The sequence below is a fragment of the Talpa europaea genome, assembly GCF_964194135.1.
Source record: "Talpa europaea genome assembly, chromosome: 2".
In the NCBI taxonomy this organism is placed as follows: Eukaryota; Metazoa; Chordata; class Mammalia; order Eulipotyphla; family Talpidae; genus Talpa; species Talpa europaea.
In genome coordinates, this window is record NC_140068.1 from 49,089,659 (window position 1) to 49,116,442 (window position 26,784).

The following is a 26,784-nucleotide window of genomic DNA, read 5'->3' on the forward strand; positions in this document are numbered from 1 at the left end:
ATCTCTTTGTTTTGAAAGGAGGAAGACTTGGTATATAACTGTGTGAGTGTGTGTGTGTGCGCGCGCGCATGTGTATGTGTGTATATATGTATATATACGTGTGTGTGTGTGTATATATATATATAATGTCATAAGAAGAGAGGCATTCAGTGTAGTAGAGAAAGCTTGAGTTTGGAATCAGAACACTTGTTTCAGCACCACTCTCTGCTGTCTGTGTGACCTTGATTCACTTTGCCTCTCTCAACTTCACTTTTTTCATCTAGAAAGTGAGTAATAAGCTTACCTCCCTCATAAGTTCATGTGGGGACTCAATCATAATAAAAAAGCTTTTCTGAATTCTGTATTAATTATGAAGAGCATGATTAATGTTGATGAGTGAGCTGTTGTTCTTGAATGCCATTCCAGTTGCTTTACTCATCTATACCATCCTGAATAACCTAGTTTGGAGACTAAGAACCTAATCATTTCTATTAGCATGTCTGATTGCAACCAAGGGACTAATTTTCTGAGGCAAACTGAGTTATTTATCAAATTATAGTTTCTTACTGAATCCACAGTTACACTGAACTTTATATCTTCTTTTCTTAATTTTTTTAATTTTAATTTTTCATTTTGAAACAATGTGAGACTTATTTAAAATCACAAAACTAGAACAAATGATTACTGTATACTTTAACCCAGCTTCCCCCAAAAGTTAATATCTTATATGACCGCAGCTCAATCAAAACCATAAATTATCATTTCAACAATGTTATTAACTAATCTATAAATTTTACCAGTTGTCCCACTAGTGTCCCTTTATAGTACAGGATCAAATTTATTATTCTGCATTCCACTTAATTTTCTGCTTATTGGGCCTCCCCGGTGGCGCAGTGGTTGAGCGCTGGGTTGCGAAGCTGCCCGCAGCCTCGGCAGTGCCGGTTCGATCCCCGGCTGCTCCCCGGCCACCGGAGGAGGGTCCCGCATGGCGCGCAGACCTCTCCTGCCGCCCGCTGCTCCCCTCAGCAGTGTACTTCGGTCCTTCTGCCTGCTCTGCTCCCCGCTCTGGCTCTGGTGAATTCTCTCACCCTCCCGCACTTCTGACTGTACCCAGTGCTTGTATAAACAAAAAAAATAAAAATAAAATTAATCTTTTAAAAAAAAAAAATTTTCTGCTTATTTAGTTCACTCCAATCTATGACATTTCCTTAGTCTTACATTGTCTGTCATAACCTTGACATTTTAGAAAAATATTGACCAGTTATTTTGTTTAAAAAAAAAAAAAGACCTTCAGTTTCAGTTTGGCTGAAATTTCCTCATCCCAGAATCAAGACCTGATTGGCAAGAATACTGTAGAAGTGATATTGTGCTCTTGTTGGTACTTAATACTAAGAAGTTCATCTTTGGAGATCCCTTCTATATTTAAAAATATCATCTGTATATGAAAGACCCCAAAATATGTCACTCCAGTCTGCTTTCTACCAAGTTACAATCTCATTTCTCCCCCTTCCTGTGAATGTTGCCACGTGAACTTCTTACTGTCATTTCAAATTCAATATATTTGAAACCTAATCATCTAAATAGCCATCAAAATCTTCCTCTAATCTAACTTTCTTACTTTTGTTAATGTTATTACTCTACATTTATTACCTTGACTTCATAACTCAATTTTTTTTTTTTCTTGTTCTTTGCTTTCATCTGTTTCACCTGAATGTTTTGGTCTTTCCCCAGTCTAGACTAATTTGTAAACTGTCATATAATATTGATCAAATTTTAAATGTGTTATATTGAAGGTGGGAACTAGATAAGGATTAGTTAGTAAGCATAAAATACATTAAGACTTTAAGTTCAAATAATGAGGAGAAAACTGTCCAGTGTTTACATTTTTTCAACCATGAGAGAGACACGAACCAAGAGCTCATAGGGGTCCCACTGAGAGGTAACTAAAGGATTCATTGCTCCCACTTGCTATTGTTACAAACTGCCACCTACTTAATAAGTAGGTATTAATAATACCTACTTGCAGTTATAATAATATTAATTGAGCACAGAACAAGATTTTGGGGGATGCTTGCACAGTGGACAACATTGAAATCTTAAAGGAATATACTTGTTTGTTTTTTTTTTTATAAATAATAAATTTTATTTTTATATTCCCCATACAATTGCAGCCCCCCCCCATTCTGACCCCAATCCCTCCCCTCCCGCCCCCGCCCCCCTAAAAGTGTCTCTGGTTCATAGATTTTTGTTGATTTTGATTTTCACTTTCTTATAGTTAATCATTTTCCTGGTCCCTTATTTAAGTTTTCTAGATTCCTGCTATGAGTGAGACCATCCAGTATTTTTCTTTTTCTTTCTGGCTTATTTCGCTGAGCATGATCCCTTGCAGCGCCATCCATGTTGCTGCAAATTGCATGTGTTTATCTTTTTTGAATGCTGAGTAATATTCCATGGTATATATGTACCACATCTTCTTGATCCAGTCATCTATTTTTGGGCATTTGGGCCGTTTCCAAAGCTTAACGATTGTAAATAGTGCTGCTATAAACATAGGGGTGCAGGTGTTCTTTGGAATTGATGTTTCTGTGTCCTTTGGGTAAATACCTAGGAGTGGAATTGCTGGATCATATGGAAGCTCTATGTTTAGTAGGTCCAGAAATCTCCACACAGCTCTCCACAGTGGTTGGACCAGTTTGCACTCCCACCAATAGTGCAGAAGAGTTCCTTTTTCTCCACACCCTCGCCAACATTTGTTGTTGCTAGTTTTTTTAATATGTGCCATTCTCACTGGTGTAAGATGGTATCTCATGGTAGTTTTGATTTGCATTTCCCTGATGACAAGTGATGTTGAACATTTTTTCATATGTCTGTTGGCCATTTGCATTTCCTCTTCAGAGAAGTTTCTTTTTAGCTCTTCTGCCCATTTTTTGACTGGATTATTTTCTTTGTTGTTGTTGAGTCTCATCAGCTCTTTGCAGATTTTTGTGATCAGTGCTTTATCATTAGTGTTGGGTGCAAAAATGTTCTCCCAGTTGGTGGGGTTTCTCTTTGTTTTTGTTATTGTCTCTTTTGCTGTGCAGAAGCTCTTTAATTTGATGTAGTCCCAGCTGTTTATCTTTGCCTTCACTATCACTGCTTTGGGTGATGTGTCTGTAAAGATGTCTTTGATGTGCAAATCACGTAGTGTTTCGCCTATATTTCCTTCTATATATTTTATGGTTTCAGGTCTTATGTCAAGTTCTTAAAGGAATATACTTGAATCATAAATTATACTAAGCCTTAGTAATTGTGGCAGTTGCTTTTCTTCCTTCGTGCTGTCCCAAAGGAGACCTGGGTATCTTCAGTACCACTACCAAGGGGCCTAGGATAGATTGAAGGAAACATGAACCCGTACCACCTTTAGTGAAAAGTTTTCTTTCACATTTGTGATTTTACTATCATGCTTCTTCCTGCCAAAAGTGCCTTCCAGGTCCTTATAACCAATTTAACTTTTAAGAGTTGTAAAAGTTCAGTCATCCTGATAAATGCACTTTAATTTTCAGGAAGTGGTGATTCATTCACTCTTAAACATCCATATCGATTATACTAGTACCTTTAGTAGCCACCTGTACAAATTTTGAGATACGTGGATAGGTTAGGACTAAGAATGTCATTATTATTCTGAACGAAAACCTGTATCCAAATCAATTTAGAATAGGTATAGTAATAATTTTGTTCAATATCAGTGATATTTCTCACTAAAATAGAAAAAACAATCCTAAAATTTGTATGGCACCACAAAAGATCCTGAGTAGCCAAAGAAAGAACAAAGCAGGGAGCATCATGTTTCCTGGTTCAAACTATATTAGAAATCTATAGTAATCAAAACAGTATTAGTAATTAGCAAAAATATTAGGTCTATTGAAACATAAGTTGTGACCTCTGCTCCTGAAAAATCATAATATCTCCCTAAAATGATAAGGTCTAATTATTTAAAACTTAAATCTATATTCTTTAATTCAGCAAACATTTATGTGTCAGTGAAATTAAACACAAAAATTTCTACTTTCATGTCTCTCATTTTCTTTTACAATGGCTGGTAAATTTAAAAGTGCATTTTTATGATGAATGCTTTGGAAAAAATGAACAATGTGAGAAAGAAAGAGAGGAAGAGGATATGGAATGGAAGAAATTGCAGTGCTAGTTGGAAGTCAAAATAGGCCTTATTGACTGCTGAAGAGGAACATGGAAGGTAGTCAAAGGTTAAAAAATATTGCAGTTATAAGATGAAAATTCTGGGCATCTAATATACAACATGGTACTCTAGTTAATAATACTGTATTTTCTTTTTATTTTAAGTACTGATATTTGAACAGAGATATGGAGAGAAGTGAGGCTGACAGGCCAAAGTAACAGAGTTGGTTCTAAGGCAAACATGTCTGTATTCAAGGCATAGCAAAGAGAAGGGGTTGCTGAAGTAGAGTAAGTGAGGAGGGACAGTAGCAGGAAATGTGATTAGGGATCTGGGGAGTTGGTAGTAGCCCCAGTCATGTGTGACCTTGGAGACCGTGGAGGGACTTTGACTTTCCTTCTGAATGAAATGGGAACCATTATAGGGTTCAGGGCAGAAGGCCTAGCAAGGTAAGTTCATATCATGTCTATCATGTCAGGTGAGTTATAATGTTAGATATGACTTGAACTTCCCCATTGAAAGACAGAAATTCTCAGATTCTGTTTTTTAATCTAGCTAAACATTATTTATAAGCAACATGTCAAATCAGAGTGATCTAAAAAAGCTGAAAATTAAAGGTTGAAAGAAGAAATGAAGAATAACAAAGGGAAAGCAGTAGCTACAGAATTAAAATCAGAAAGCAAAATTTGAGGCAAAAAGATTTGAAAGGACAGAGAAAAACAGTTCATTTTGTGGCACATGTAATTACTAAAAATGTATCTTGAAACATAGCATCAAGATATAAAGCAACAACCAGTTGAGAAACTTTAACACATCTTTCTCACAAATCAGCCTGCCAAAGAGGAAAGTATTTCATAAAATACAGAAATATCCTTGCATAGGTATGCCTGTCTATCTTTGTATGTACCTCCCCGCCAGAAGGAAGATGCCATAGCTAGAAACCCTTGTAGAAATTTGTTTATAAAAATGTACCATGAAATAGACCACAAAGAACAACTCATATTTCAAAATATGGTAGACTTTTGGTGTTTTGGTGGTGGGCATGGTGTAGTAACATACACATGTAGGGTATGACCTGTACCTCTAAATCATATACAATGTTGTGTTGTAAACTCAAGTTATCTCAATAAAATAAAATCATAAGGGTATTTTCTCGTTGTGTGATGCAATAAGGACAGATATATGCAATAAAAATATGGCAAAATGTAAGTTCTAGGGATTTAACTACTTTTATTCTAGTGAAAGTTAAACATTTTTTTAAAAAGTATAGACTACAGCTGTACAAAACAAAGTTTTATATAACAAAGCTTGAAATTCCAATCAATGCACAAGTCTAAGGAATATTCATCTTTAGAGCACTTACAAGAAATCAGGAATGCTTGAAAATAAAATAAGCTTCATTTCTAGAAATTAAATGGCAAAACAAATATAAGAAAGGAATTTATAAAAATAAAAATGGAAATTAATAAAATGGAAAACAAAAATATACACTAATAGTAATTATTTTCTACTATATTTGAGATCCTGTGGCAAGACCTTAACTCATACAATGCTGGTAAAATATCCATTTTATAGATGAAGAATTGAAGCTCAGGGAGACCAAGCAACTTGCCCACAATCACACAGCTCCTGAGTGGTGAGGCAGCTCTAGAATTCAGGTGGTCTGTTCCTGAAGCAGCATTCTCCATCACTGGGCTCATTATCCTGTTCAGAACTCAAATATCCATCCTCCCTATCCACATCACTTTTTAGTGATATACTAAAAAATATGTTCTTTATTGAATCCATACCATGCTAATCCTTAATACAATACTTTTGTTCATTTGTAAAAAAAAAAAAATGCAAAAAAAAAATCAGTTTTAATGTCTATGCCTTATATCTGGATAAAAATCAAATGTGCCTAAATATTTTTTTAATTCATATATTTAGTCTACTATAGTCAAACTGTAAATTTTTTTCTGATTGGTCCTTAATTATGTCTTTTTATTACCATCTGTGTTAGTATCACCTTTTCCCAAATCTGGAAGCAAAGAAAAACACAGGAGTTCAAAAAAATTGTTAAAAATTTTTCTACTATTTTTCAGGTATAGAAAAAGTTTTAAGAAAGCTAAAATTATTGTCTCACTTAAATAGCTTGCATTATGTGTACATTTAATATATCCTTAATAGGCAGTGTCAGTGCCATAAATTGAGATTTGACTTGTGGTTGGATGGGAGGGGCATGTGTGCATTCATGTGTGTGTAGCAAGGAAAAACGAAGATTTATTTAAACTAGAAAAGACAGAGATCATTTTCAAAATGCAGTCATATATAGATAAATAGAACCCAATTTTCCAACCCTTTCATTTAATCTTATTACCGTTAAGTATCCCCACCAAACCAGCACAAAAAGTAAAATTTATATTGACAAAGATTTCAGCCACTGTTCTTGGGTTGTTCCCTTTATGCCTGCTTATAATCCTGTGTCTATGAGTGTTGTGTGTGTATATGCAAATACGTGTGTATATATGCAAAGATAAAAATTTATGTATATAAATACATTCAGGCGCACATATATATATACATTAGTTTAAATGTGTGTAGACATATGTACTGGTGCAACATGAAATATAATATATTCCAAATTGAGTTCTGGATTCAATTTGTATGTTCAATTCTACTCTCTGTTTTCCCCTGAGAAAGCTTTTAAATATTTCTGGAGCAAAAAATGTTGTGGTAGTTTCAGCTGTCCCTGTAACCACTTCCATTATTTGTGTCATTATTACTGCTGCATAATCTGAACATAAAAAAAGTGGTGCTATAACAAATGACTTCCCAGTACTGACAGTTATAGCAGCAGCATTTCAATACTGATGAAAATTCTCCCAGCAAGATCTCTGGCCAGGTTTACATAAACCAAACCGGAAATGATTGCCTCCATTCACATTAAATCCAAACTGGTGTAACTTTATCTGTGTTTTACACTATAGTCAAGTTTCTTTATTCACAACTGGTGAAATTTCATCTTTATAAAGGTTGCAAAAAAACATAATGTGAGGCTTTATGTATAGTATTCTTGTTCATCCTTTGATAAGATAATTTTTAAAGTTGTTTTACTTTTTGATTGTTTAAATTTAATGAACTTTGTAAATTTTTATGATAGGGAAAGGTTTGTTATGACTTTTTCCCAATGGACTGCTAATAGAAGTTAGCTTGTCTAGCCCATGTGCTAGATGCTGTCAGTATCAAACTGCCTTTGACTTTCACACCTCCCAGGGGACTAGTAATTGTTGTGTTCAAACAGCCTGTAATTGTGATCCCGCTGGCTTTCGCAGTACGCTTCTGGCTATTAGAATCATTAAACAACTCAGCACCTGTTAACAGCATTGTAAATATTCAACCCTGCTTGTGTGCAGGTTGAGTCCAATATAGAGAAATCTTACAGAGCTCAGCCTCATAAATTAGAGCTTCTGACAAGTCAATTATTGTGAAACTGGGTTTCTCTGTGAAATAAATGAAATAGCATGCTGACAAAAAGGTAGGCTGTCTGTTTATGGCAAAGAGAAGATAATGACTTGATGATTCAATGCAGTAAGCATGAAACTACATTGTATCCTTTATCCGTAATTAAACAGTTATATAGTATTTCTGTTTAAATAACCAGTAAATTACAAATTTTGTACTGTGGAGAGTGCATCATGAACACAGACCTTTTATTTAGCTGTTGCATGCTTTTTCAAGTTAGTAAAATGATTATTGAAATTAATGATATGTAACATTTTAAACTAACTGCTTATAATTATTTAAGCAAGAAATTACAGGGCAACCAAAAAGTTCACATTGTAAAAATAAAGGTTATCTAACTCTACTAATAAAGAACATGTAAATATAAACTCTGTCCTTTAATCACAGGAAAATATAAAGCTATTATTTAAAGTATAACACTTGTGGCCTAAAAGATAATTCCATTTACATTTTGTTTTATTATTTTATAGCATTTTACAAATTATGTGTCTAATTAAGATATAGTAACATCTTTTATAAGTACTTGAAAATGTTTTAATTAACCTTTGATTCTCAGTCCAAATATTAGCAAAGAATAATCTAAATCAGTGAAGTCATATAATTTACAAAAAATAGGTGCATTTTAGTATTTGTATTAGCTGCATAGGATATATTTTTTCAGTGATTGAGATTTTACTATTCTTGAATATAATATTTAAAATAGAACACTATTTTTAAAAGTTATAGCTTTTATAAATAAGATTTTTCAAAGCTATCCAAAATACCCAAAGAAAATAATTTTAGGGATTTTTTTCCAGGTTATTTCCAGATACTGTAAAGATAAAAGTATTTATATTTAATGAATTGAATATCGGTTCAGTTACTGTGTTGAAATTTTCATTTCTTCTCTTATAAAAATCAATAAGAATATTTGTGATCATGTTAAAAAACAACTGTAAGAAAAAATATCAATGGGAGTTTTTATGCTATTCTCAAAAATGCATTAATTTTTAGTAAATTGAATTATGAACTATTTTTAGTCTAATCAATAATTTGTTATAGTCTCAGAAATGATTTTAATTGATTTTTCTTGAATTTTTATAACTTAAATGTTTACAACTTTATCTAGATAAAAGTCACAAATTAAAAAATGTTTCAATAGACTTAAACTTTAGAAGGAATATTAGCCAATCAAGATATTATCTTGTAAATACATGATATAGTAAATAAAACAACTATTAAAGAACCTGTAATTTTTAAAGGAATGTTTTTATCATTAATAGTTTAGTTATTATTTTCAAGTCTACCAAGTTTCATTCATTAAAGCATAAATGGTAAAGTTGATAGTCCAGATATAGGAGAATAGCTTATGATAACCAGGACCAGCATCCATGATATTTCTTTTCAAATGACCTAATACATTTACAGATAAAATGGAATTTTAACTTCTTGTTTTTTACAGTGATATTATTTTCATGTCTTCTTTCTCTAATTTCGGTTGCATGAAGAATGGTTTTATTCTTGCTCTCCAAATGGTACTGCTTATTCAGTGTCCTAGCCATATTTTTACTAGTGTTTTCAATTTAGAAATAACTTTATCAACTATGGATTGTTCTAGACAGCTGAAAATAGTATTTGAAAATTTATAAACTTAGCAAGTCAAAATCATGTAAAATATAAAGTACATGTATTAACAGAAAGTTTGATGTCATATGTTAAGGAAAAAAATGAAAGACCATGGGGGATTGGTTTCCCTAAATGGGTCAGATAGACTTTTCAGTATGCCCAGAGTAGGTCTCTTCCAGGCAGTCCTGAGCCTAGGGAAGTCTATTACCAATACTTGAAGGATGCAGATATTGGCCTCCCAGGTGGTGCAGAGGGTTGAGCGCAGCGCTGTGAAGCTGTCCACAGCCACTGCAGCTCGGGTTTGATTCCCAGCCAGCCAGGGAGATTCCCACATGGTGTAACAGACCTCTCCTGTCATGCCCGCTGCTCCCCTCAGCAGTGCTTTCAGTCCGTCTGCCTGTTCTGCTCCCCACTCTGTCTCTGGTAAATCCTCTCACCCTTCTGCGCCTCTGGCTTATACCCCAGCTATTGTATGAATAAAAATTAAATCTTTTAAAAAAAAAAAAAGAATGCAGATATTAAAAGCAGTGAAGGCCCAGAGGCTAGGACAAGTTTTATTCTTGTCTTGGTCTTTGCCCTTTCCTAATCAAAGAAGCAATCACTGATTCCCCATCTTAAGGTCCAGAAGAATGTGTGTTTCGGCATGTAGGTTATCAGGAACATGACCTGATGAGGTCACCTCTTTGTCATGTGAAATTTTCCCCTTTCTCTCTCTTTGATGCCTCAGGTCCTTAAACACAGGATATATATCCCTCTTCTGTCAATTTACTTTAGAATTTAAACTGTGGATATTTTCCATATATATATCATTAAATCTTTGATCCTTTTCCTCCTAACCTGTCTTATATTCATTTGTTCGTCCCTTCAGCATCAGAAGAGGCCCAACAACGGAAAATATTAATAATTTGGAATGATTTGGGATACCTTTTGTGGGTTTTGAGTGTCCAGAATTTTTATTTCACCTCTAAAGCAGGCTACATTATTCTAGCTAAATACTCTTTCTTAGTAATTTTGAAGATAAAGGAAATACTTTCTAATGGTTTCTAATGCAGGTTCATATATGTCTGTCTAGATAGGTTTGTATTTTTTTGTTCAAAATGGACAATAGGACTGGTTTCATTGCTTCCCTGTTCACTGATAAATACCTGTTTGTTTTGGTCTATGAATGACAAGAACCTTCCCAGGAAAGGCACTAATTTCTCTATTGACTAAAAATTTAAAGTAACTTTCTTGTTAATGAAACTTAAAATCCTCAGCATATATTTATAATTTACAGGGTTTTTTTCCAAATAACCTGTTAATAATCTTTAAATAAAGTTTGTAGTATATTAACTCCAAATCCATCCCTTTGAAGAAAGGAAAAAAAGGTTTTGTGCCTTTTCGCTAGGCCTTTCATTTGACATTAACACTTTACTCCAAGTTTTGAATACCCCCGAGATTGTCCTGCTCAGATGTAATACTCTTGTAGAAGGGTTTCAATGACAGAACCTGTGCACTGATGTTGCTCTTAATCCTGCTCTTTGATTTGGACAAGGAAGAAGTAGAGCATATAAGTTCTCCATGCTGATGAGGTTATAGGGTTTACCTAGTAGGAATTAAGAACTGCCATGAATGGAACAGACCCTCACCTTTTAGATCTATCCCCAAGTAGTTTGCTAGTGATACTAGGGATTTGTTTGCTAAGAACCTCTTGGAGATAGAGAGATAAATGATTCAGGTGAATTACATGTCCTCAGACTTTTTACTTAGAAAATATCCAGAACTGAACCTATGTGTTTTATATATATTGAAGCTTGGTGAGAATATTTGATTGTTAGTGTGATGATGTCCCTTCTAGTCTTCAGGATGACATTATTTCTTAATACTAGAAGAATAATGATTAACTTTCCTAAAAGACCTCACCTACCTATCTAAATTAATAGTTTATGAGTTTTGGGGCCTCCCTGATGGCGCAGCGGTTGAGCGCTGGGTTGTGGGGCTGCCCGCGGCCTCTGCAGTGCCGGTTCGATCCCCGGCTGCTCCCCGGCCACCGGAGGAAGGTCCCACATGGCGCGCAGACCTCTCCTGCCGCCCGCTGCTCCCCTCAGCAGTGTACTTCGGTCCTTCTGCCTGCTCTGCTCCCCGCTCTGGCTCTGGTGAATTCTCTCACCCTCCCGCGCTTCTGACTGTACCCAGTGCTTGTATAAATCAATCAATCAATCTTGAATAAATAAATAAATCTTTAAAAAAATAGTTTATGAGTTTTGTAAAATTACTGAGAATGGATTTTTGTATATAAAATATAAAAGGGTATCTTATTCCTTCATATTATATATAATATATACACATATATATAATTATATACTTCTTAACCTTTCTAAATCTAGTACATAATTTTAATTTGCTATAGATGAGTAATCTGAAGTAATACCAGTCTTAACACTGGGAAGTTAGTATCTTTTTTACATTATGCTGAATTTTTTCTGCTTATCTTACATATTTTTTTATGTATTGTCGTTAGTCATAAGTCATCAAACCTTAGTATGAGACTTCTCAGCTGTAAAATGGGAATGGTGATTGCAGTTGCTTTGTTTCTATGATTTCCTGTAAATGTAATTATGCTTTGAAATTCTGAAAGGAATGATGTGAAATTGAAGGAATGATGTGAAATTGAAATCAAAAATGTCTGGAAACCAATAATGACTTTGCTTGTTTCCTAGCTACTACAATTTGAGTGATGTGAGCCATGATTCTGTGAACAAGTTTCTGTCCCATCTGGTCGAAAAGTCCCTGGTTGAACTTGAATATTCCTACTGTATTGAAATTGGAGAGGTACGACTCAGTCATATACATTCCAACTGTAAAGATTATCTGACTTTTAACAACAGGGCTTTGTATTCTGGTGTTAACCAAAAAAATTAATGAATTTTTTACAATCTGTAGTATAACTTATTAATTGTATGAGTATACTTTTACTTGACATTTTATCTTTATTTCGACATAGGATAATCGGAGTATTGAACCTCTGACATATGGCCGAATTGCCTCTTATTACTACCTGAAGCACCAAACAGTTAAAATGTTCAAGGAGCGTTTGAAACCTGAATGCAGTACTGAAGAATTGCTTTCAATTCTGAGTGTAAGTGCCATGTTATTAATTGTTTTGAACATAGAAATTACATTTTATACATTTTGTACCTTCTCTTTTAATTTGGTACTTAAATTGCTGTCATCCAGTTCCTTTTGAAATTTGGCAGAAACTGTTTATGAAGTCCTGCCCTCTCAAACAAGATCACTACAAATAAACACATGTCTGGATTTTGTTCCCCATAGATAAGGTGACCACATAAGTCGTCATCCAAACTTGGATTCTTCTGAGAATGCAATGGGGCACTAAAAATATTTAAGCCAGGAAAATAAGTGTGAACTGGGCTCTCCTGGCAGCTAAGCGATCACCCTGTCCTTCAATATCAAGTCTCTCTGAATTGTAATGGAAATCTTTTCTTACTACTTCTTTTGTGTCATTCTTATTGAATCTATGAGGCTAGTGAAGTTTCTTTATATAAGATCCACGTGATTGAGTTCTATTAGGACTAATGGCAAAAAAAACCTAACTGTCCCTCTCTTTCCAAAAAAGAAAAAAAACACAACCAGATTTACCACATGGTAAAAAAAATGATACTGTGTTCATTTTTGCTAAGGAGCTAAGAACTAAATTTAATATCAAAGTTAAAATCACTATAAAGAATATCTTCACTATCTTCTCTGCACGTTATATATGCACTTTTGCTCTACATACTATATATGCTTCCTTTGTTCTTACCTTGTTGCATTTATGTATAATTTACCACAGAACTTCATTGGCACATTAGTCAGGGCTTACTCTAAGTAAATGCTATATGTTATCTTACCTCAGGTATGTTGGTACTTTTAAAAACAGTTGAGAATGACTAGACTATAATGCCTGAAAGTCCTCTTATAAATTCATTGATTCAGAGGTAGTATAATCTTCAATATACAATTCACAGTTTTCCCATTCTTAAACTTTTTCCCTTGAGACACTAGTACGTAGGTTTTGTATGTAACATAGTGCAAAGTGTAGTTTAGTGAATCAAAAAATATTTGTTAAGGAATTAATTATGTATAGGTGGCCGGATCCTAGATTAATAAATTTTGTATTATTTGGAATGTAGAAAAGAGTAGAGGATTAAGGTTTATAAGGCAACTGCCCGAAATATTTTTTTTATAAAATTGAAAATTCATGTCTGAGGTAAGAGCATAAAAAATATAAGAACTTTTTCAGATACCTAAGAATTAAGTTTTTATTATTTCCCAGTCAGATTCATAGAAACATTATTTATCTCAGGGAATGACCCTAGAATAATGGTTAATAAATTTGGACAAGTATCTTGTTAGACTTAAGAATATAATTCTTAAGTATTGTTAGTCTTAAGAATATAATTTTTTCATATTTATCTTGATATATTTACCTAAGCTGATATTTAAAAATATTTGTCAGGGGCCTCCCCGGTGGCGCAGCGGTTGAGCGCTCGGTTGCGAGGCTGCCCGCGGCCTCTGCGGCGCCGGTTCGATCCCCGGCTGCTCCTCGGCCACCGGAGGAGGGTCCCACAAGGCGCGCAGACCTCTCCTGCCGCCCGCTGCTCCCCTCAGCGGTGTGCTTCGGTCCTTCTGCCTGCTCTGCTCCCCGCTCTGGCTCTGGTGGGTTCTCTCACCCTCCCGCGCTTCTGACTGTACCCAGTGCATGTATAAACAAAACAAACAAACAAACAAATAAATAAATAAATAAATAAAAACATGCCTCTATAAAAAAAAAAATTAAAAAAAAATATTTGTCAAACCTAAGAACATAGGTGAGATAGGTGAGCACTATTCTTGTCCAGGGCCTATTCTAGAACTTTGCATTAATAAACTCATTTAATCCTGACAGCAAATCCCCATTTGATATTGAGAACCTTCCTTCATTATCTGAATTTTATAAATTAACCATATTGTCCAACTTGTACATTAAGTGAATAGCTTGTAGTCTGGCACCTGAGTATGGGTTCTTAACCCGTGCTGTGCTGTGCTGTCTTTCATGTCATACACACACACACACATACACACAGAGAAAGAGAGAGAAATGAAACAACACTGCCCAAAAGTAAGGAGCTAAACTAAATAAAATTGTCTTAATATCTTAAACATATAATGAAGTATGCATAACTCAAATGATTTATCCTTAATATGTTACTTTGCATTTGTCCACATTAAAATCCACTGGTTGCATTTCTACCCACAGACCTTATATTGACTCATTCAAAAAAATATTTCATGCCCACAAGGTTGAGGTTGAGGCTCTTTCTAGGAGCAGGAGATAGACTAGTGTACATTACTGACAGACTCTGTGTGTGTGTGTGTGTGTGTGTGTGTGTGTGTGTGTGTGTGTAAACTATGAAAGACTCAGGTGTTGGCTGAGTACCAGCTCAGTGTGATGCTCTAAGAATGGCGACAGACAGATGCCCCTCATCAAGAGGAATATCTAAAAACAAAACAGTGCATAATATCCTCTCTTTCATGTTGACTTTCCCTATGCATGAGGTTTGTATTTCTATATACATTTTCTACATACATTGCTATATACATTTTTGTTGGCCCCCAAATCAAAAGAAAATCATGGAGAAAATCTGAATGGGCCCAAAGTGATACTTGCATCATATCAATTTTAATTAAAATCAATTTTAATTAAAATTCACAATTGTGAATTTTATAATTTTATAAAATTTATACAGGCATTATATACCTGTATAAGTCAAGATAAACACAAAAACTTTTCCAGTTAGCAGGACGTTCCATCTAATTTTGCAAGTAGTAAACTCAGAGAATTTATTACTTCAATTGATGGAAATAATTGAGTACAATAGTATATAGAGTCACAAACAGCTAGAATTAACTTATTATTAATAAACTCACTAAGGAACTCAAAGAGTAAAGGGAATTGTGACTGTCGTGTTGGTGTGATAGATAATGATTATTCCTTTATAGACCAGGGAAAGAGGGATTAGGACTGGGTCTATGTGGCATTTGCATGGTTTTTTTTTCTCTTGGCCCACTAGATACTTAAGGAATTTTTGTACACTTCAGAACATTGTGGGGTTTTTAATTTTTTTTTAATTTGGCAATCTGTTGAACTTTTAAGTTCTAATTCCTATTCCATTACAAACAAACCTTTATTTCAGTCAACACTATAAAAGAAAATACACTTCCACTAATTTTTCTTTCTCTAGTAACACCTCTTGCGACTTGTGTTTTCACATATTCATTTTAACCCTAAGCAGTTAAACTGTTTCTGACTTACATTTTTAGATATCATTATTTTAAACAGACATAAAATGCTCTATTCTAAGTATAAAGCCAAGGTATCTATTGACCGCATTATTCACTAATCTTATTCTATTTATTTAAATCTTGCCTTTCCAATACATCCATGAAAATAATAATAACCACCCTTTATTGAGCAACTCATACAAGTTAGGAACTTTTAAACATTATTTATAATCATCAAACCACCCTTCATGGTATATGATTATACAGAAAACAAAGCTGATGTTTACTGAAGTTAGTTTTTTCTAGTTTTTGTAGAAACTAGATCTTTAGAATTCCTTTCCCTATTCCTTAGATTCCTCTTCTCCTAAGTATATTTTGCCTTTATCTTATAATTTATTCCCAGCTATAAAAAAAAATTTAAACAATGAAATGTAAGGGTATATGCTTTTTAAAAGTTACTTTTAAAATTATGTGTGCCTTTGTAACTGAGAATTATAGGTACTAAATGCAGATGTTAATTACAGGCAAAATAATTATTTCAGTATTCCTTATTGAAACCTATATTTTAAGTTTTAAACAATATGATGCTATTTGGAAAGGTTAGCTATTTTATAAGAACTCTTGCCAAGTTTTTTTTAACACCATGAATTAATAAGCTCCGTAATTAAGGCAGCTGCTTCACACTTCTATTGTTAACCAGTGACATTACATCTGTCTTGCTCCATTGATGCCCTCTTCCTACTTATTGAAGCATTTAGCAGTTTTGGCAACAGGGATTACATGGCATGGAGTAAGTAGTCTAATTAGATATAAGTGAAAATCCTGAGGGAAAAGGGCATTTAAAAAGTAATTTGAAGAATCTCTTAATGATGTTGGCACTGAAAACCCAAGTCTAGAGTAGAAAGTGCCTGTCACAGGATCATGATTTGATATGTTCATGGACTTTTAGAAGGTAGCCTCTTTTAAAACAATAATAGAAATGAAAAGATTTCAAATTTAAAGAATATTTAGTTGAGCAAAATTTTCAGAATATGCTTGCTCTATAGTATTAATAGCTTTGAGAGTAAACAAAGCATACTCTAGAATTTTTAATGAAATTTTTAAATAGATGTACTAGTTATGTTTTATCTGACTACACAGAAACATGAGATATGTTTATAATATCAAATTCCAATTTGAAACTTCGTCATATTCTTATTTTTCCACGAAGCCTTGGATATTTACTAAAAGTATGGATTTCATGTGCTAATATAAGATAGAACCATCCCAAATTTAGAGAACTACCAGAGCAGTAAGATTTTTATATAGCAGTAAATTTCCAGATTTGGCCATTCTTTATACTTCCTTCTTTAAAAGCACATTGATTCTTTGCTCTGCCCATATAAACAACATTTTTAGTAATACAGCATTTTTCATGCTTGGATCTTGTCCTGCTTGGGGTAAAGCTACAAATCTTCTAGTAGAAAAAAATTGCAAAAGTATCTTTCTAAAATAGGGGCTTGGAAAAATAAGCAAGAATTTTTTTAAGAGAGAAATTTAAAATGAAATAAATAAAAAGGACAAGCCAGATATAAATAACATTGGTAGGGGACCCAGCATGTAAAATTAAAGACTTCATTAAAGGAAACGTGAAAGGAAGGAAAGGTTAACTGAGTAACAGTGAACACCATCAACCTCATGGCCTTCCATTTCCAAATAACCTCCTGACAATCGCAGGATCCCATCTGCTACTCTTTATCTTCCTACTGGGGAAACCTAATGGGATATCTTCCAGGGTTCGTGAGAAGAGCTTCCCTAACCCTCAGGCTGGGGAGCTGCCTGGCATCTTTTGGAGAGGCACAGATGGCAAATGTCTTGAAAAAAAGTATCTTTCTACTTCTGTTGGTCTCTTTCCCTTGACACCTTTCCTATTCTCTATTATTTCCTAGCTCCTTCCTACTTTTTTGTTTTTTATAAACTACTGAAAAGCTTTCCTCAATACAAAGGAAAGTACAGTGTTTTCCTGGTAAAAGTTCTCAATTTCAAATATGCCTGTTATGATTTAGTTGACTACTCTAAATATTTTTAAGCTAATCATGTGATGAACCTGAAATATATTTGGGGTATTTCATGAAAGTTGTCCTGTTTTGCATTTTTATTTTTTTAATTACTTTTGGTTTTCTAACCTGCCTCACAGAATAACAATAGTCAATTACCAGGATTCTAAAGGTTGGTGATTAAATAAGTTATGTTATTTAAGAAATAAGTTTAGACACCAAGGCATGAATAGCTTTAATATTTCTGTATCACCTAGTTCAACTTACTGATTTTTTCTGAAACAAAGGCCCCAGTCTTGCCCAGCATGGCAAAATTAGTATTGAAACATTATATAAAAACTCAGCTTCCAACAGGAAAAGGGCTAGAGTTGAAATTAGAATTCATATTTCCCCGTAACCTTTTAAAAGTCCTTTTTCTTTCCCCTCCCCCCGCAACGCATACACCTTTATACTTTTCTTTTTCCTCTTCATTCGTGGTATTTTACCCTTTTATTTAAATTTAAAGTAAAATGCATGAAAAAAGATTTTCCCTTAACCTTCCCAGCCTAAGAGATCTATAAAAAAATACTGTTGGATTTTCAACTTTTATTAAGATCAGTGTGTTCTACCCAGTACTCAGTGTACTTAGGGGAATATCAAAAAAGTAGAAGTCAAATTCATATTTTTGGGGGATATTTGTGTTAGAACCCAAAGAACTAATGAAAGCAAAGGAATAAACATATACTGAATATGTCTGTCACCATTGCCACTGCTGCTTAATATAGCTTTACATATGCATGGGAAAGGTTTAGTCCTTTATATGACCTTCAAGGCAAAAGAATCATTGTGTTCCCCAAAAGTCAGAGTTACCAGCCTGGCCTGTAGGCAGGATTAGACCGCCAAGCTACTAGGGGTCATATAACAGCATATATGAAGAGACATTCCATTTAGATATTTTCTAATTACTATATATGCATAAATGGTTTCATATAAATTAAGTCATATTTATGAAGCTCCAGGGTAATTTGCCTTTCGGGAAACTTTAGCATAAATCATTTGGCAAAGTAAATCATTTTTAGTTTGGTTTTGAAAATATTCTTATGTATCATTGGTAGTGACTCTACCTAATTTAATGATGTAGCTATTTAGAATTATCAACATACATGCAAGAATACTGCAAAAACAAAAATTAAAATATTTGAAAATTATCATCTTACTAGATACAAAATCTTTTCTAACAATTTGTTACTTTATTCTGAGTAAGAAGAGCATTGTATAGTCTTTAAAATACGTGAAAAAATAAATAGAAACTTTAGTACTGGATAAAGTATTTTTAAAAATAATTTACATATGCTAGAAATTGATTTCTGCTCAAAATGTTTCTAATTTCATCCCAATGAAGTTGAAGTTCCCAAAAATTATTGTTAGGGTCTCATTGGTCCAGCAGGTGGAGCAGTTTGGAAATCAGTCTTCATTCCTTTCTCAATTAATAATGGCCATCAAAAGTGTCTCCAGAAGTTCATGCTTTCAGTCCTATATATCTTTCTAATACAAAGAATGCCAAAATATTGTTTAAATTTAAAAATATACCATTCTGACATTTAAAAATCAGGCAAGTAGGTAAATAGAACGATCATTCCCCAGACTTAAGGCCAAGTAAATGTATTTCAGTAATATTTTTGTGTAACCAAGCAAAGAAAAAGTAAAATTCCTGATACCTTTCTCAAATCCCAATTGGTATAAGAAAACTCCTACAATATTATTTTTTTGTATTTTAAATTGGAATTTTTGAAGGAAAAAACCATAGAAATATTCCTTGATGTTGAAGGACATAAAGTGTTTTAGATTAAATGACCATGACAGGATTTTTCCTTTATGGAATAATGTAGAGAAATTCACTATGAAATGAATAAATAAATGATAGATAAAACATAACTGTATTAGCATAGTTTTAAATAAGATTTTTATAAATTCTCTATTACAAAGTAAATGAAAGTGATCCTAATACATGTTTTTAAACAGGTCATTATGTTTCACTGTCAACATAGCTTTTTAAATCTTGTTTTACAACTAATACTACTTTTATAAGTTTGGGATTTTTTTAAGGAAAACAGAACAATCACCCTTCCTTAATTTGTCATCCCTGCTGTATTTCCTTATACTTAGTCGATTATTTTCTTACCTCATTGGTTGTTATCAGAATATCACTCATACATTAGCCATTATTTATGCTGTATAAAAATTATACCGCATTTTCTCACAAGTCAGCTTATTGTCCATTAATCATTCTGACTGGTTATCTTTTTAGTCCTCCTATTTTAAAGAAAAGAGCCAATAGTGTGGTACAAAATGAATCCATAACTATGTTTTTTATGATATCACTACCATCAGTACCACATGGAATTATTGGAAAGATTAAATTAGTTAATCTTAATAAAGCACAGAACAGTCCTTTGCTCACTCATAGTCCTCAGTAAGGTTACCTGTTATATTTAATAATAATATGTATTGAGCACATTCTGTATTCCGGGCTTAAAGATGTAGTAGCAAACTGGGCTAGTGATGTACTAATGGACCCTATATTCCTAGTAGAGTTGGTAAACAATAAACATGTAATATGTTTTCAGGTGGAGTTAGTGAGTTTTAAAAAAATCAACAAGCAACTATAAACCAGAGACATACTGTGGGGGAGAGGGGCAGGAGGGAATAGGATCAAAACAAGGGGGTTGGGAATTGTACGGGGACTATAACCAAGATGAAAATGCATACATCGTGCAAAAATTAAAAATGAGGTTAAAAATATATAAAATTTTTAAAAATTAAGGTAAGAATCTGGAGGTATTTAATGGAAACTGTTCTTCATGGGATACGTAAGGAAAACTTTTCTGAGGAAATGACATTTGAGCAGAGAACCGAGTGACATGAGCACCAACTCCTGAAAGTCTTGGGGGCAAAAATCTCAGTCCCATGGAGCAGCAAGTGCAAAGACTGCAAAGCAGGACCTACTTGTCAGATTCAAGGAATAACAGGAAAGCCAGTGCAAAGGGTAGAACAAGTGCAGGGAAGGCGTGGGAGGCAGGGCTAGGCCATCTACAGCCATAATAAGGAGTTTGGGTTTTATTCCAAATTTTCAAAGTAGTCATTGGAGGGATTTTGATCAGAAGAGTGAGGTGATTTTATTTATTCTGAACAGACCATTCTGGCTCCTTCATAAAGAAATGATAGTTGCACAAACTCTAGATGTCAGAAAATGGTGGCTTGGATAAAGTGGTCAGAAACTGAATGGCGAGTTTTGAATAAGCATAGTTTTGAATAATGATAGTGGGACTCAGGATGTTTTGAAAGCAGAACCTACAAGAAATGATAAAGAATTAATTATAAGAAATAAAGAAAATGGTGACTTCCTTGGTGGCACAAGGGGTTTGGTCTTAGCACTATGAAGCTATCAGTAGCCACTGCAGCACAAGTTTGATCCCCAGCCAGGGAGGTAACCCACATATTGCAGCAGACCTCTCCTGCATTACCCTCCGCTCCACTCAGCAGTATATTTCAGTAGATCCACCTGTTCTGTTCTGCTCCCCACTCTGTCCCTGGTGAATCTTACCACCACCACCCCCACCCCACCCCCGCACTTGTATGTACAAATAAATAAATCTTTTAAAAAAAATGCATAAGTTTGGATCTACTCAGTGAGAGAGAATTTATTAATGGTAAGAAGGTTAGATAAAGAGCAGGTTCTGTGTTATTTTGGGGAGACTGGAAAGGGTCATATGGATGGAATTAAAAATTTCAAAATCCTGAAGGTGGTTGAGATCATCTAGGCAGTGAGTATTGACAAAAGTCTGAATAGTGAGCTCTGGGAGTTCTGTTATGTTGAGGATGGGAGAGGAGGAAGACGGGGTGGGATCAGTTAAAGAAAACCAAGAGTGTGGTGCTGTAAATGAGAAGGGAAACTGTGGAGAGTGCACTGTCCTGGAAGACAAGGGGGGGAATGTAGCTTAGAAAGGAGATAGTGGTTAGCTGAGGTAAAGGCTGTTGAGATATGGAGTGAGATGAGAGCTAAGATTAACCCTTATACTTGATAAGCTAGAGATCCTAGATGGCTTTAATGAATAATTTCAGTGGAGTGGTAAAGAAAAAAGCCTTATTTGAGAGGACTCAAGAGAATGAGTTTTAAGAAAATAGACAGCAAATTCAGCTAATTCTTACATGGAGCTGGGGAATGGGGAAGCATGAAATTAAAAATTGTTGACGATGTTATAGCATATTTGTATCCTGACAGAAACAGTCCTCCAGCAAGGGGAAAAGTGATACAGGAAAGAGCAAAGTCCTTAAGAAAACAAAAGGAAAATAGGAATCAGTGTACAAAGTGGAAAAATTGACCTTAGGTGAAAGTAGATAATCTCTCCATCATCACAGGAGAAAAGTGAGGCTATATGGAGGTAGAGAAACCAGGAGGTTGGCACTGTGTGGTCAAATAATGAGGCAGTTTCCTTCTGTTTTATTTAAATTTTTCATAAACTAAGGGAAAAGTCATCAGCTGAAAACTAAAGTGAGGAAAGACCTACAAATGCAGGCAAAATTCATTAGTAGACTGAGGTGACTATAGTGTGATTGACTAAAAATAGCATTTGCATTAAGAGACCTGGGTTCAAATCTCAGCGTAGCTATTTTCAGCTTTATGTCAATGGCAAGTCATTTGATTTTTGTAAGCTTCAGTTTTCCTGATTCATTAAGAAAAAACTGTGTAATTACACCTGCCCTAAGTATCACAGGATTAGTGTGAACATCTAATAAGATAAAAGATACATGTTCAAACTTAATCTGACCTGAACTAGATATGTTTGTGTTTTGTGTTATATTTTAAGTTGTTTGTGTTTTACTTTTGTTTCACATTTAAAGTTGCCTTACTGTAGATACCTTTGCGTTTTTTTAGGGGTTTTTTAGAGGTTTACAACACTTCTTTTCTCTGTATCGTAAGGGTCAGCCTTGTTGGACTCACTAAGAAACTTTATTTCCTTATTAGTAGTCTGGAGGAATAAAGAACAGAACAGAGTCTTGCTTCCCTGTGATTCCAAGTACAGCTTTGCCCTTCCCATAGAGGCTACTCATTAGTGAGTTTTATTATTACTTTAATTAATATCATATCATATCATATCTAGTAGCTTCATTTGAGAGCACTGGTATTATTGATTGCAGTGTCATTTTTTGAGTTTTCCCTCTTAGGTTGCTCCATCCCTACTCCCTGTTCCCTCTTCTTTTCTCCCCAAGTTACTATTTTACTAGAGACCATGGCTCTGGGTTTTAGTATACCCTAAGGTCTATAAAAGTAATGGTGGCTCCCCACTGCTACATCATCTTACCTCTAAATAAAAATGGTATTATGATTCTTCAGTGAGATATTGCCCTGGCTTCCAGGCCAGTGTCTGTGCTCCTGAGAGTGCTCATCTATTTATAGTTGTTAAAAACCACTTTGTAATTAGAAAAAATCATAAAGTAATTATGATTAGTAATAGTGATTATGACTGGGTGATTACTCCTTTGACTAAGATGCTTTGCAAATGGATTAGCACTTCTTTGAATTAGGAACTTGGACTTGAAATCTATGAGGAAGCTATATTAGTAAGAAAAAATTTCTTTCTTTTGGGACTGAACAGAAAACTGTAAAACAGCCAGGAAACCACTGGGAACCTGGCTGAGAGAAAAATCAGGCAAATCAATTTGGACATTTTATTAGGCATATATTTGTCTGGAAAAATTCTTTTCACTCATTTGCAGTTAAAGCTATGGTCAGTTTAATCTAGTTCATTAGTAATGCTAACACTAAAATGAGCTTTGATATTTAGTGGTTTGTCTTGCTGAGTAAGAAGGTAAATATAACATTATTTAACATAATTCTGGAGGAGAGTATTAAATGTCTTGGTATTTGCAAAACATATGTTTCCAAAGATAAGCATTTTTGATACACAAATCATACAAGGTGTTAATTTACTTTAATTTTTAATGAAATGTATGTCCATTCTTTCTTTTATTCTGTATTTTCTAATCTCTTCCTTCCTCTACTACAGGTTCTTCTTTTCCTCCCTTAATGTTACTGATTAAACTTTCTCCTGCTTGTCCTTCATTTTCTTTTGTTGGATGCTCACCTGTTTTTACCTGTTACTATCCTCCAGACATTCCTAAACACACATCTTCAACAATCCAACAGGTATTTAATGCCTATTTTGTTAGGTACAGTAGAACAATAAGCTTTAAGATATGGTCCCTGCCTTCAAGGAGGGAAAAGGCCTATGTCTAAAAAGTAATTATAGTTGGATACTATTTTAAAAGCATAAGTTGTACCAGCATGTGTGGAACATGCTGTCTGGTTATGAATATCATGGGCCTCCGGGTCTCAGAGACATGACTCCACCATTTCCTAAATATATAGCCTTGGGTTAGTCACTTAATCTTTCCAGACTCCATGCAAATAATTTGTATTGTCTCAATACATTATCCAACCGTACAATAGTCACTTATACCCATTACTTTTATTTTCATTAACATTTTAAATTACTAAGCAGTTCTAGTAGTTATGAGTTATAGTTTTATTTTAATCATATCTACACAGGACAAATACCAATGTCCATGCAAGACAGAATCAGATTCCTTAGGCTGTCATAGGAAATTGTTCTGGATCTGACTGCAAAGTAGTATGGAATGAGAATAGCTTCCATCTTCAACTGCTCTTCCCCTTTTGCTCCCCCTTGGAGCTGATTCTGTTCCATGAGCCAAAAATGTCCCCTTCTCTACCTGAGTCAGGCCAGCTTTTACATATTAGTTGAGAATCAGCTCATGATCTGTGTGAAACCCTAATCAAATAAAAAGAAAACATCGTAAACTCTTTGGTTAAAGAGGGTTTACTCAACAAATGTTGGGTAGATTAGATAGTATTTTGAAAAAATATTCACATTAAATTCTAATTTCACAGCATATAACAGAATTAATTTCAGTCAGATTGAGAATTAAAGTTAAGAATAATGTTAAAATTTCACCGAGGGAGAGGGAAAGAAACACAAAAAGCATAAAGGGATTAAAGAAATTATGAAAGGAAGTAGATGCATTTGCCTACATAAAAATAGAATATATGTATGACTCCCTACGTAAACTTTATAAGAATTAATATTTGTCATAACGGATAGATAAAAAGATAGATTTAATTTTTTTAATATAAAAAACTGAAAAAACAATCATGGCTCCAATGATAAAATGAAAAGAGGACATAAATAATAACTAACAAAAGAAATTCATTTTAACAAACATTCATGAGACCATCTGGTATTTTTCTTTTTCTTTCTGGCTTAGTTCGCTGAGCATGATCCTTTCCAGTTATATCTATGTTGTTGCAAATTGCATGAGTTCATCTTTTTTTGATTGCTGAATAATATTCCATTGTGTATATGTACCACATCTTCTTGATCCAGTCATCTATTTTTGGGCATTTGGGTTGATTCCATAGCATGATCATAGCTCTCCTGCCCACCTGTGACTATGCAGATGCTTCTCTCTTTTTCTCCTTTCCCTAATAAACCTGTCCTTTTAATATGTAAAAAATAAAATAAAAAGCCTTAGTGATCAAAGAAATATGAATTGAAACAAAAGAATAACAGTATTTTTTTTTATAGAGGCATGTTTTATTTATTTATTTGTTTGTTTGTTTGTTTTGTTTATACAAGCACTGGGTACAGTCAGAAGCGCGGGAGGGTGAGAGAATTCACCAGAGCCAGAGCGGGGAGCAGAGCAGGCAGAAAGACCAAAGTACACTGCTGAGGGAGCAGCAGGCGGCGGGAGAGGTCTGAGCGCCATGTGGGACCCTCCTCCGGTGGCCGGGAGCAGCCAGGGATCGAAGCAGCACCACAGAGGCCGCAGGCAGCTTCGCAACCCAGCACTCAACCGCTGCGCCACCAGGGAGGCCCAGAATAACAGTATTTTTATTAAATAATGAAAATTTTTTAAAGATAGTACTCATTTCCTAAGGAAACTAGTGTATTGCCAAGATAAATGTATAGAGATGTTTATCACAGCATTTTTTATAATAGGAAAACAGCCACCTGGAAATCATTCTTAAAACACCAGTATCTTTTTGAGATTATATAATTTGTGATCATTTATTTTTTTAAAGATCTATTTATCCATGCATACAAGAACCAGAGGACAGGCCAGTTGTGTGGGAGGGTAAGAGGATTCACCGGAGACAGAGTGGGGAGCAGAACAGGCAGATTGACTGAAATACACTGCTGAGGGGAGCAGCGGGCGAGACAAGAGAGGTCTGCCACGCCATGTGGGTATCTCCACGGCCGGCCAGGATCGAACCCGCACTGCAGAGGCTATGGACAGCTTTACAGCACTGCACTCAACCGGCTAAGCCACCAGGGAGACCATAATTTGTGATCATTTAAACAAAATTTTTTGAAAGACAGTCAGTCACTGGGAAAAGTGTTTTTTGTTTTTATTTGTTTTCACTTAACCCTATATGTGCATTCTAGAATAAAATATTTATGCTTGCCTTGTTGCACAACAGAGGATCACTTATTTATTAGCTGGATAGTTTTGAGAAGTTATTACAAGAAAAAAATCCAATTAATGATTAATAATTCCTAGCAAACTATAGTTTTCCCATTGTGAGAAGGACTAAAATAAATACTTTCAGACTGAACCATTTTACACATGGCAGAAGCCTAAAGGAATTTCCTCTCCAGTGATGCATTGTATGCCAACTAACTTTTGATTTCTCAAATAAGAAATGGATGTGCCTTATTCTCATATTTTTATGTATTCTAAAAATTTTTGTTGTTATTACTAAATAAAATACACAGATATGGACCTTATTAGAGTAATATTATTCACACCATCTGCATTTTATTTTAACATTACATTCTCTTAGGACTTCACTTATTTTGCAATGTTTTCCAGCTGACAGTCCAATAGAATATTAGCATGTCTCAGAAATTTGATTATGTCAGAAAGTTAGAACTCACTTTGCTTTAAAAAAAAAAAAACTGGGAGATAAGAGGGATTTCCAAATGTCATTCTCCTCAGATGCATGAGATTCTACACATTCTTATGTTCCTGTCATTATTTTGTACGTAATTCAGAAGAATAATGGAGTTTGGCATTTGCTCCATAATTCTAGTCTTAAAGTATTTCCATAGGCATTCTTCTATATAT

General features: G+C 34.4%; 1 protein-coding gene across 1 annotated transcript in view; it reads left to right on the top strand.

Moving 5' to 3' along the window:
- Positions 1-26,784, top strand: part of ASCC3 (activating signal cointegrator 1 complex subunit 3) — a gene marked incomplete at its 5' end in the record, with an annotated part of 257,934 nt that overhangs the window by 182,142 nt on the left and 49,008 nt on the right. Inside the window, 2 exons of the mRNA XM_084227788.1 lie at positions 11,959-12,070; positions 12,243-12,377. Coding sequence (XP_084083914.1) covers positions 11,959-12,070; positions 12,243-12,377 — 247 coding nt within the window. The remainder of the gene's footprint in view (positions 1-11,958; positions 12,071-12,242; positions 12,378-26,784) is intronic.